Source organism: Phocoena phocoena, chromosome 16, assembly GCF_963924675.1.
Source record: "Phocoena phocoena chromosome 16, mPhoPho1.1, whole genome shotgun sequence".
Lineage (NCBI taxonomy): Eukaryota > Metazoa > Chordata > Mammalia > Artiodactyla > Phocoenidae > Phocoena > Phocoena phocoena.
The window spans coordinates 68250477-68264236 of record NC_089234.1 but is presented as its reverse complement, the minus strand read 5'-3'; the positions used below and the strand labels follow the sequence as shown (position 1 = coordinate 68264236).

At 35.0% G+C, this 13760-nt stretch overlaps 1 protein-coding gene across 2 annotated transcripts in view; it reads right to left on the bottom strand.

Annotated features, from left to right (window-relative positions):
• The window catches only part of JMJD1C (jumonji domain containing 1C), a 246084-nt gene that overhangs the window by 60097 nt on the left and 172227 nt on the right, over positions 1-13760 (bottom strand). The window contains exon 3 of one of the 2 annotated variants that reach the window (XM_065893794.1): positions 10094-10207. The exons of the other annotated variant lie outside the window; for it this stretch is intronic. Coding sequence (XP_065749866.1) covers positions 10094-10207 — 114 coding nt within the window. The remainder of the gene's footprint in view (positions 1-10093; positions 10208-13760) is intronic. 2 annotated transcript variants of the gene reach the window in all.

Genomic DNA, 13760 nt, shown 5'->3' with positions numbered 1-13760 from the left:
CTTCACAGGAAAGGTAGGTGGGTTAGAGTTTATGTAAGTGGACCATCCAACACCCATTCTGCTTATTCACTGCATCTCATGCACTTAACCAGCCCTGCTGTCTTAGTGGCTTAGCTAATTTATATTCATCCTGAGACAACTTAGGGGGTCACCTATTCTAAGGACAGGGGCATCCTCTACTTCTCCCACAACCAGGTAAGATTCCTTATACCTCTCTGGTGTCCGCTACGTACTATCTTTTGCCTATATTTACATTTGTATTTTTCCATGTGCTTCCACCATTAGATTATAAACTCTCTGAGTAGTGTATTTGTATGCCTGAATACAACACAGCAGGCCCTCAAACATATGAATAAAGAGCCCCCAAATGTTATTTTATTGACTAAGGGCTAGTGCTGTTTTGCCTTTAGTCTGAAGCCCAGAAAAGACTTGGATTTTAGAGACAGTCCTTTTAACAAGAGGCTAAAAGGGCTTTGTTTTAAAGCATTGCTTTTCAATTTTAACTTTGAACAAATCTTTGAGCAAAACAGAGAAAACTAGGCAGCTGAGAAAAGTGGGAGAGAGCAAAACATCTTAATCTGTTTGGATTCTTGCCCAGGGAACAAGTGAGTCTGAAAATGATGCACAGATTTGGGGTATAGCTTGATGCCAGTATTTGAAAAATCTAGGGAGATTGCGCAGCCAATAAAATTAAGGAAAAATTTAATCTTATATTTAGGAAAGATGTCAACCCTAAGAAAAATAACAAAGTGCCAAACAAAAGAATGATGTGCAAATAAGAGATGTTTCCTGTTTGATAGTGCACAAAGGCAGGGTGGCATAGTAGAAAAAACATCTTGGAATCTAAAGTTTCTGGTTCAAGTTCTGTTTAGGCTACCACTAGCTGTGTGAACCTAGTGGTAGATGCCAAATCACAACTTCCCTAAACCTCGCTTTCTTTGCCTGTAAAAATTGCTATCACATATTCTCTCCCTTCCTCATATTTCTTCCTTCTTCTCTTTTCAGCCTTTCATCCTCCTACACTCCCACCCCTAGTTTACCAATTAACACAAATATTAGACTTAAAAGGTCCTGTGAAGGAGGGAGAGCTGGTGGGCGAATTGACACTGACACACAAAAGTCACGTGGAAACTAGTATTATGAGAAGCAAAACCTATGATTAAGCAGAAAAACCTGTCTGCAGAAAGAAGACTGAGGAAGGAGGGGGAGAAGAAATATGTAACTTGAGTTCCTGACCTTCTAGTTCCTAACTCCATTCCAAGTAAGGTTCAGCTGTACTTTTCTGCAGTGGATGTCCATGACATTTCCTGTTGTATCTTTCTAACAGGCCCACCACCCCCTTTTAAAAATTAAATCTAGTTTAAATGGGTTTCCATTTCTGCCACCTAGCCATTGTAAGTTAGACTTCTCAAAGACTTGTGTGAATTAAGTAAATTCATATATGTACCCTGAAAGCATTATATGTAATTAAGATAATAATATAATCTGTTTTCCTCATAAGGTAAACATAAGAATTAACTAAAATAAGGCACTTGGTAATATTTTGGAAAATGTTGAACCTTATAAATGTAAAATATTAACAGCACACTGAGAAATAAAATTTTGACTTTGGGATTTTTAAATAAAATGGCTGTGCTTTAGTAAGAATTCCCGGTTGGGCAAAAGGAATAAGTAAACAGTATCAACCTATTTTGATTGGCAGAAAGAAATTGGCAGAAATCTTTCTCAATGATAAACTAAGTGATGGCTTAGAATCTTTGGAATCTGATGTCTACAAGCATAATTTCACATACTTTAAATTCATAACAGCAGCCACAAAAAATTAAAAAGGGACTGGCAGATTTTTCAGCATATGATCATAGCAGATTTGTGACCAGGAGAGAACTATCGCAGACTGTGACTTATAAATGTTTTTAATCTGAATATTGCAGAACAGCTCATACGTGAGCCAAATTTCAGTCAAAATAACATGTTCCTGAACTTCATGAATATATTTTCAACACACCAAGTTTTGCAACCAATTTTTACAAATGAAGAACTCCCTTTTTAATAGCAGCAGACAATACACATCGGCATACCTGATTTGTAGGACCTTAAGCACGTTTCACAACTTTTTTTGGAATTATGGCAATAAAGAATCATGCAGGCAGGGGGGAGATAACAGTATTTAAACAGGATGCAGAGCAAAATTACTGAATATTAAAACATGATGTACCAATTTAAAATTTTTAAAAAGCCTACTTAAATAAGGAAGTAACAATGATTCTGTTTTAGCCTCTGGTTCTGCTTTTCTTGTAGTCCATTCTACTTTCTAGGCTTCAGCTTGGCTCCACTACTGCAAGCTGTCACTTTTGACTAGAAATGGAATAAAGCCAAGCACTACACAATAGCAGCTTCCTGCTCTGGCCTCATCTCCTAGACCACCCCCCAGGCCAATGCCTGCCCACAGATGCTGATCCTACCAAGCCAATATTCCACCAGCAATCAGTTCACAGCTATGGCTATGATCCTGTATTTTTTATACTCTTGGCACAGTGTATATCCTACAATCTCACAGTTCTCATTTTTACTGACATTATGGCAACAAGGCACCTCTAATTTCAATCAAATGCTAATATGAAGGCAAAGTGAAATGCACACAAAAACTCATGGACTAACTGAGAACGTGCTCAACTCTGTCAAAATATAATTCAGAAACAGATACAGAAAAATACAGAATAGAAAGAAAGCTCTCAGTAGGTACTATTAATCCAAACAATCCTGTTATTCCAGTTTTGCATAATTTCGATTTGCATCTGGCACTGCCTGGCTTAATAGTTCTCTCTTTTGAAATAAACCTAGATTTAGGTTGAATGTCTTTTATCCCTGAGACTAAAATCATTAGCCAGGGACTAACTTGATCAGGTTAATGTTCATCAGAAATATTTGTTTTCCCACATTGAGCAAGTTCACAGAATTATGGCTTTAAATGTTGGAAAGGAACTTCAAAGGTCATTTAGACCAACTCTTATTCAATGCTAAGAGGACTTCCAAACTGTAGTACTACATCCTCATGGCCTCCCTCCAGAGCCAAACAAAGAAAAACAATTCTGTAATTTGCTGCATATCACTTATACTTTTTGAGATAAAAATAACTATCACAGCAAGTAGAGCTTATGCCTTTCCCTGCGGGGGAAAAAAGGTAAGGATGTGTTGTGGAGAGTAACCCCACAATAGGGTTCTGCATCTTTTCTAATATCATTTTCTTAAAACAGGAGTTTAAGAAGTCACTGAGGAATCTTATCTAAATATACTTTTTAAAAAGGGGGAGAGGGAAGAAGAAATACTACTACAAAGACATGTTCTGTTACACAGTGACCATGGCTTGTACCAACACCGAAAAAGTTTATCTAGCACCAGCTGCAGAAGGAATGGTGAGAGTTCCAGAGAAGACAAATAAAACAGATTGTTAAAAGAGGCGCAGATGGTGGCAGAGAAATGTCCAATGGCTGCATATGGTAAGAAGAGAAAAGAGTTTCAAATATCTACCACAAAGGTTTAAGACTCCATCTATAAAAAGGGAGATTTAGAGCATGTCTAAATAGCAGTGACCTTCTATTGAGCAGTTTCTATGTAGTAATAAGCTCATTTTAAATGTGTCATTCACTTAATCTTTCTAACTCTGAGATGGATAGTATATTTATCTTATAGATGAGGAAACCAATTATTGAGCATGCTTTAGACTTTCCCAATGTCACATAGCTAGCAAACGGCAAAGCTAGGATTTGAAACCATATCTGCATGAATTGACTTCAAAATTCATAGCTAGGCTGATTAAGACAAAAGATGCCATCAATTAGCTCCTTCTGATATAGTACAATAACCAGATGTCACTGTTATGTAGAAAATTTTGTTTTTGTTATTCTCTTGCTTCAAAGCTTCCAACGATTCATAGGGCCCACAAGATAAAAGTCACTTAGTAACTGTACTTAGCAATCCTTTTCCTCTTTTATCTGACCCCACAATACTTACTTCTCTGGTATGATGTCTATATTCAAAACCAAACTCTCTTCTCTAGCTAGACTGATATTCTACTGACCCCTAAATCTACCTCATCATTGATCACGCAATCCTTTCTGCTAAATGTCTGCCTCTCTCTCCCTATCTTTCACTTCCATCTCCATTCAGAAGAATCCCATTCAAGTTTTACCCTCTTCATGATACGTCTTTAAACCATTTCAATCTCTGCTGGCTTCTTTCTTTTGTATTCCTTAAGTCTTTACTATGCATTTTTGGCTCCTTAAATCAAACCTATTTCAAGGACATTTTTAAAAATCTAAGTTGTTATCACGGATTATAAACTCTTTGGAAACTAATAAAGACTATGACTTATACTTTTATTTTTTTAATTTATTTTTTTGGCCACACAGTGCGGCCTGTGGGATCTTAGTTCCCATGCAGGATCTTAGTTCCCTGACCAGGGATTGAGCCTGTGCCCGCTGCAGTGGAAGCACAGAGTCTTAACCACTGGACCACCAAGGAAGTCCCTTTATCAACTTTTGAAAACCATCAAGCACCTAAGCAGGATGCTATGAATAGGGAAACCACATAATTTAAATAACTGCTAAATGAATGAAGTCAGTTGGGGTGTTTCTAACATCAGACATTTAAAATTTTCAAGGGTAAATCAAAGGGAAGTAGAGTCTGAGCATAAAACTGCCATTTAAACACTCCTTTCTGGGGAAAAAAAAAAAAATCAAGGGAGTTAACAGTAAGTGGAACTTCTGTTCTGAGCCCGTCTCTCCCCACCTCAACTCAGGAGCAGATGCTCTCATTCTCGAGGGTGGGGTGTGAGCACACTCCACTCCCATATCCTAATAGAAGGTGTACTTCCGTTATTTCTTATAAATACCTATCTCTCAATACCAAGTTCAGTTATCATTACAAAACAACAAACAAAAACCCACCAATTTCTATCATAAAAATAAAACAACAGTTTTCTAGGCAGTTTCTGAAAGTCAATTTATTTTTTTCTTTTAGTAAAATTAATAAGGGAGCAGTAATTTGACACCAGAAAGAACAAATCTGAGAGTAATTCTGGGACAGAAACATTTACCTAACTACATAAATCCTGTACCAGGTCAAATTCTCATTTCCTCTACAGGAATGTTAGTTTAAAAATGCTCTAAAGTGATATATCTATACTACAAATTGAAACGAGAGTAAAGAAAAGGGCAAAAAAGTTGTCTTTTCTCTACCCACCACAGCAATACTAACAATGAAGTTCTGTTTACTTCCTCTCTAAACTATTAGCAATATCGACATAGTTCTCTGGGGAATAAATCTGCTTATAAGCCAAATTATTACCAACAAGATTTTCAAACTTTTCAGTGGCTCACTTATGTCAAATACTTCACTCAACAAAATATAACATTGAGCAGGTAACAACCAAACAACTAGTTGATTGTTCATCTAGGCTGACTGAAGGCTAAATTTCACCTCACTCAAACTCATCTCATCCTGGTAGTGAAGCAATTCCAAATAACAAAAATTTAGAAGGAAAAACATATATGTCTCTGCTACACTCCACTCCTTAAACTATTTTTAGTAAACCAGATGTGTTGAGCAACAACTAACTTAGGAATATTCTCAAACTGCAGACAATAAATTTATGTAATCAATGATGGAATGTGGTTCAAAATAGACTCCAACTGAAAAAACAACTTTCTCACTGAAGGAGCATATAGCAATGATAAACAGACCCAACACAGTTCAGACACTTGCATTAAATAATATAAGACTCTTCTCTGTTCAAGTCCTTAATCAATCTTTAGTCTAGGAACTAAGAAAATACTCAGGTTTGCTCCACGCATTCCCTTCAACCAGCAATTCACAGCACAATAGTACTATATCAAGGACTTAGTAAAGTAGTTCAATGTCTGTATTTTGCAATGATAGAAACTGAAGTATTAGTAGTCTTATCTCTGAACTTTTAGCACATTATAATGACCAAGAACTTCAAATAGGTTCATTCCTTCAGGCCTAGGATGATTCTACCTTATTGTAGGGAAAATACCTCTTTACTATTGCGTTGGCCAAAAAGTTTGTTTGGGTTTTCCGTAAGAAAACAGAAAAACCCAAACTTTTTGGCCAACCCAATACAGTGAATTTTAATATACAATAAGATAGACATTGGGTATAATTTTAAGCCAGCACATTCTGCTTCAAACCTTTAATGGTTTTCAACTAGTGCCCTTTGTATTATTCCTTTATTACATTTAAAAGCAAAAAGGATTGTGATCCCTAGAAAACAGTGGACTAACAAGCCAGACCAACCCAGATTAATTGATATGAGTCATGTACGATTTTCAGGTAAGAAATAATCTCTTCTACATCTTCTATGAAGCAACCAACCTGAGAACTGCAGGTGTGTGCATGGCCAGAAGCCAAAATCCAGGACAAGATGATTTCAAAATCATGCTAAAAGTTCAATGTTCATATTTCATTATCAAACTTTTTTACATGAACTTGATCAAAACTTCAAATTTTAGTGGAAAGTTTTTTAAAACTTCTGTACTCATCCTCCAAAGTAAAGCAACCATACCACAGAAATCATAGTAATTAAAAAAACAAACCGAAAACTATAAAAAGCATCTTTAAGAACAAATAATTTGTTTTTTCCTCCTCCTTCCCAGCCAGCTGAGAGACATAGAATCTGAAGAGCTCCCTCCTACTTCCTCTCTTTTTCCCTTCCCCCTTTACTTCAAAGAAAGTTAATTGCAGCCAGGCATGATCAGGAAATCTGAAAGGAGGAAGCAGAAACTCATTTGTGTGCAAAAGGAAGGAAAAAACAGAATTAACAATACCATGGTACGCTGCATCAGCAATGTATTAATATGCATTCATTATATTGTCTATAAAATGTTGATTTGATTTCTCTCCTCATTCAACTTGCCTTCCAAAATACTGAAAACTATAATCTATGATGGTTGCACCCGGATCCACCAACCGCATGTAACTTAAAAAAACGACCAAACCACGACTTCCTTTGGTGGTCCAGCGATTAAGACTCCATGCTCCCAATGCAGGTGGTCTGGGTTCGATCCCTGGTCAGGGAACTAGATCCCGCATGCCACAACTAAAAGATCCCGTGAGCCGCAACTAAGACCCAGTGTAGATAGATAGATAAATAAATATTTTTTAAAAAGAACAAATCAATTAACTTAATACATGCCATCTGATACTCAATACACTGAAGTCATTCAGAGAGATAAGTGCAAACCAGTGACCTAAAAGTGAAAGGATCTGTATTAATTCTGAGTCATCTGTTTCCTAACCATTACCTTACAATATATGTTATTGTGACATATTAAAAAAATAGGAGTCTTCCCTGGTGGCGCAGTGGTTCAGAGTCCGCCTGCCGATGCAGGGGACACGGGTTCGTGCCCCGGTCCGCGAAGATCCCACATGCCGCGGAGCGGCTGGGCCCGTGAGCCATGGCCGCTGAGCCTGCGCGTCCGGAGCCTGTGCTCCACAACGGGAGAGGGCCACAACAGTGAGAGGCCCGCATACCAAAACAAAAACAAAAAAAAAATAGGGCTGCCCCACTATAAAGGTAACTAAAGGGAGCGTACTACTACAGAATAAAATGCTGAGCACTCAAGGAGAAAGATGGTGAATGGGAATTCCCAGTATAGAACTATTTAAACAGATTCACAATGAAGCATCACTTGTGGGAATTTTTCAAACAAAACTTAGGTGTACTGTATACAGAAAGGCCATTTCCAAAGAAGACTTTCTTCCCCATCCCACATAAGAAGTCTACAAAGGACAATTAACACCCAGGTTCAGAAGAAACTGCCTCATGAAATTTAAAGAAATGAGAAAAAAACAGGGAGACCATTTTAAAAACTTGTTCAATTTTCCCCAAACGCCCTTTGACTTACATATGGTTACCCTAAGGTTAAGATTTATCAAGGCACTATTTACAAAATCTATGCCAGGAACAGCTGCCATGTTTAACATGCCAAGGAATTTAATGTACTGTTTGGACAACTGGGTAGAGAAAAGCATTGTGGGATAAAGCCACTCTAATTACATGAACTCTAAAAGTATTTTCTTTATGTAGAGTATGTCTATATTTTATAAATTCATTTAAATAAATAACTTTGAAAACCTAGACTAAGCCATCTTCAGTCTCTGAAGTAAATTTTCATTCAAAAAATTACAGTAGCTGTCAATAATTTACATACTGGAGAAACTTTTTATATTTTTAACCTGGTTAAAAAACATTAAATATAAAAATTAAAATGCATACAAAAAAGCTTTATTGTATACCATTTATTACTTCTAAAACTCTTAAGAAACACTAAAATTAAGGTATGCTGGATCCTAAACCAAGTGCTGTTAGTGTAATTCCTTCTGATCTCTTACAACTGAGAATTCACATTATTTGTGAAGCACAAATGATTAAAATGTCAAGTGAATCACATCACCTTTGGAAGATCGTATCCTTCTAGGCCAGAGGTCAACTTACCTATACTAGCAGGGAAAATATAAATAGCTAACAAAGACAATCATACACATCACCAAGTCAAATAAGACTTTAGCTCTTAAGCCTTTATTTCTAATTCTTTTAATCACTATAATTTTAATAAACATGTTGTAGAGTTTTAGGCCATGGGGCAAGAGTTTATTTTTAAAAGTAATTTTCTACATAATGATTTCAGTTCTCTAAATCAAATCCAAGCTTCTACTACAGTGCTAATCAGCAGCCACAGAATTAAAATACTGAGGTAGAAGGTTCCTTTGATTTTTACCTATACTCACCTAGTCTAATTCCCACTAAAAGACTGTTAGAAATGAGACAAATAAGGCTATAGCAAGCTAAATGGCATTTACAACCAAAACCAAAACAAAATAAAACCCGAGGGAAAAGCTCTAACACCTCCAATATTAAACTGGAATTGCTATGAATTTTTAGCTGTAAATACTGCAAACAAAGAGCAAAAGGTAACTACAAAAATGAGGCCATTTAATGAACTATGAAAAATAATGTGAAAGACAAAAACATACCCATGTAGACTTCAAAATAAGAAATAACATTTAATCGAGAGAACTATCATCTACTTTTGGTAGATCTAATAAAAGCGGCACATCACTACTAATTCCCTAAGTATTATAACTTCACACACAGCAAACCACTGCTCATTAACTCAAGCTCTTGTTCTTTCCATGGAAACAATGCCTCTATATTTTACTTTTGAAAAACAGTAACTATTCTGAAATGAAATAGGAGTATGGACTTTCAGCTCTATTAAAAAAAAGAAAGTCAAACTAGTTCACTCATACTTTCTTTCAAGGCACGTATTATATTATCTTAAACATTTAAGTAAAAAAAAAACCTATAAAATATACTGATTTAATTCAACCTAAAATCCAAATATACAAAGAAAACAAACTTCTGTGCATTTTTACTTCAATCTTAAAAAATTAACTGATAGAACTTAACTAGAGATTTTAAAAAACATTTAGCTTACTACTTTTGATATGAGTTTCTTTACATGATTTAAATCTAAAAACCTACCAGAGAACGTTTTTTCCAATTAAGTGTATTTGTATTTAAATTGCAACAACTGAGAATTAAAATTTAGAAACTGAACAATTCAATTAATGACAACCTAAAGGAAAATTCCCACTTAAAAAGAAAATGAACTACTATTATGCTAAACTGATATGAATGTATATAGTAAACACTAATCTCATTTAATTACATTAATGACTCCATTCTTAACCTTTAGAGCTGGAGACAAAGATAATTTATACTAATATCTAACCAGTTATTTTCTAACAATGAACATTTTTTAGAATGGCAGGGACTTTTATTTTGCTCACTTGTGCATGCGACAGGATGCTGGCTGGCTCATAGTAAGTTCTCGGTATATATTTCTTGACTGGATAAATGAATCACTTATCCTATAATCAAAATTTATCAGATGCACTGGGTTTATTATACACCTTGATGTTAGCTAGAATTGAATATTCTAAAGAATATCTGAATATCAGCGAAGTTTAGTGAATAGTTAATTTTTTAAAGCAACGTAAAATTTCTTACCTCGTAGGGCTGAAAGGCACTATCTTCAGTTAAAAAATCCAGTTGTTTATCTACAAGGAATTCTACTGCAGTGATTGAACTGGGTATACTTTTTTCAACCAGGGGTTTGAAAGTCTGGTAAGAGAAAAAAATAAAAATTCTAATGGTTATTTTCTGAATTTTATCCTCAAAATTTGAAGGGGTATATATAAATACAATCTATTAAAGTCATTATCATAATGGTTTTAGGATACCAGTTGATATCAGTTTTCATATTATAATCTAAAGTGATGCTTTTATCCATATAATAGAGTACTTTCTATTTATTTAAAAGAAATGAAGATTTTAAGAAATGATATGAAAAAATTCCAGTATAAGTCCCAGTTTATTTTAAAAGAGGGATATAATCAAATATACGTGTATAAAAATTTCTAATATAAAAAAAGAGAAATTGCTTCTGAAAAAGTAAACTGGGTAGGAGAGCATATTACCCCAACTCTTTAAAATATTGTTAAGTATTATTCTTTATAAAACAGAGTAGTTACGATTTACATGCGTAATTTTTTCCCTAGTTCATTCACATCAAGAAGGATTTTAAATGATCAGGATGCATCTGGTCTTTTTAACTCCACCCCGTGTACTACTCATCCCCGCCCCTGCCCCAAGCACAAATAAAAATCCAGCTGCTTCAGTAAGAGCAGCATGGGGGAAGGGTGTAGGAAAAGAAGGAGGTAAGAAGTATTACACAAAACCGACCTTTCAGCAGTCTCTCCAGATTTCCACTATTAAAAAACAAAACAAAACAAAACACGGGCGGGGCGGGGAAGGGGGGGGCGCAAATCCATGGTCATTTGATTGTTTTAAAGGAGACTCAACTTTTACATAAAGAAATTTACTCATATCTTGGGGGGGGGGTGGGAGTGAGCGAGGCAGGAGAGGAAGAGGAAGGAAGGAAATAAAGGTACTATATATGCATTTTTCTTATGACTATCACAATCACTTTCGAATAGACGCAGTCTGAGTAAAAGCCAAATACATTATATCCATGATACTGCTTTAAAACTTAATATGCCACCATCTTGAAAACATATAGTGGCTTTACTATAAAAGAATCTAAGTTTGGAAAATGAAATAAACAAGGAACTAAGTTGCTAAACTACCTATATCACATGGGGAAATCTTTCTTGCTACAGGCAACTTCTGCGACCATTTGGATGCAAACCAAAGCTTTCGGCACAGACAGTAAAAATCCCCAGGAGATCCAAAGCCACTGTATTTCCCCCTTCTCTTATTTATGTCTGAAATAAATCTAACATCTTACTAATCATAACTAATAAACACTCTGGGGGAAAACTCTTCAAGATTTTTAATTCAGAATGGCTCTTAAGCAGTTAATTTCTCTATTTAAGAAATTCTTTTTAAAACTTTCAATTCTATTCATTGAGGAGTCTGTGTTTTGAAAAAGCTAAGAACACAGAGGAATAAATATTTTAAACATGCCTTATTTCTACACTATCCACACCATGAACTAATAAATGATATCTTCTTTCACAAATTAACATGAAAAAAATTCTCTTACACCTCCACCTATTTTCAGTATTTATGATTAGAAAACCTAGTCACAGTAATATCCTCCCTCCCATGTCCTAGGGCTAACCTTTTAAGTACTACATATGTGTCAAAAGTATTTTTACTGGGGTGAGAAATTACATTTTCAAAACAGACATTCCCCCATTATTTAGCTATCTCCTGCTACTGTTGCCATCTAACATTTTCCATTTACCATAACTAGATTCCTTAGTGTAATATGTAACATTTTCATATTATATCTTTGTTTAGTTTTTAGTAAACTAGAAAACACTGGCACCTTCTCAGGAGAACTTTTAATCCTTGAACTTTATCAAATGCTCTATTTCTTTTTAAACAGTACCAAGTCGGATCAACTTGGGAAGGTTAACAAAAAGGTCTACAAAAGGTATTATCTAAGTGGCTAAAGATACAATTCAATTAAGTAGGCTCTGGAAAAAAAGTAAACTTCTCCAGTCTTGATTGCCTCTTTCTTACGCAAATAATACAGGTGGTTTGCATTTCCTATGAGAACTAGTCATTTTATAATATGAAAAACATTCTTGTGAAGAGAACGCTCAGAACTCAGCTTTTTAAGGTAGGTCAGAGTTCTACGGGTAAATTTCAACAGGCCAATTTATCATAATTTAAATTACTGAGTTAGAAAAAACAAAGGTTTAGTTTCTAGGCTAAAATAAAGAATTTCTCATTTTAGGGTATCTAAACTGAAAGCCACTGGTAGAATTTAGCTATCAGAAATGTTAAAAGACTGGTTTATAATGGTCTATTTCTGATACATGAAGACTTATAATAACCATGTACAAATGGAACTCAAAAGTATACCATGCTTCTTAAATATTAGCAAACAGGGCCACGACCTGCAAATTTTAAAATGTGCAATTACTTTCAAACTAAAAATATGTTCCAAGTGCCGATAAATACTTTTATAGTACTTGTTAAAGAAATGTTTTAGTATGTATTAAACAAGCAACCCTAAAAATATGCAACTGTTCGTACTTTATGGAAAAATTAAAGACAAACAACATACAAGACACTAAGAGTTAAAAATACATCCTGATTCCCTAAAGTGGCAAGTCAATGATGTAACCATTATTAACTTTTGTATTCAAGTCAAACATAACCATTTCAAAGACATCAATAGCTTAAAAATAAAAAATATTTAAATAAAAGCGAATGGATCCTACAGATTTTTATGTAGTAAGTATTTCATGGGTCTAGGTGCACTGGAATGTAAAGAAACTAGAACTCATGCATAGCTAAGTAATTCAAGACTCTAAAGATATACCATTCTATGAGGAACTTCCACAGCCTAAGGGGAAGCAAGGAGCTACCATCTGATGAAAGTCACAGTAGAATATGGCCCTAATCATAAAAAGACTATTATTCTAATGCTGAAAAAAGCCTTTGAAAATCCAAATTAAAACTACCAATTAAACAAAACCTTTTTCAATTTTATTAATGGATTGGGAGTTCTTTTAAGGTCCTTTGTCTTTCTTAACTGTACTTTAAAAATAGTATAAAGCCAAAATAAATACTTAGTTGAGAGCCTGCATTTCTAGTAGGGCCTACCACGCTATAGGAAGAATGCTTAGAACAACTGTATCCTGTTTGGGGCTCCATGCTGCACCACATTCCATTCACATGAGGAAGAGGCGAACAGATGAGCCCTCCTCAAAAAGACATTTTTAAAATAAATCAGCTGCAGTTCTCAAACATAACTCAGCTGCTCAAACAAACCATGTTAAAGCTCATCATTTAACATTTAATTGGAAATTCATGGAGTTTATGTCTACAGTCTGAGTTTCTAACAATCTCCAGTTAACATTTAACAATTCCTTTTCCAAGTGAAAAAAAGCAGGCTCATTAACTACAGAAGTCTGATATAAATCTCCCTAAAGGAATACTAAAGCAGAAAACAATCTAGGATACATTTCAGAAGTCAAGGTTTAGTCTTAAAAAAAAAAAAAAAAGACTGGAGTGACTCGAAAGAACAAAGTCCAAATTCCCACCCAAGCAGGTCTATTGAAAAACACGATACTGTTAGAAAACAAGTTGGGGGTGGGGAAAAGAATACACCACAGAAGAAAACCCTCACAAAACA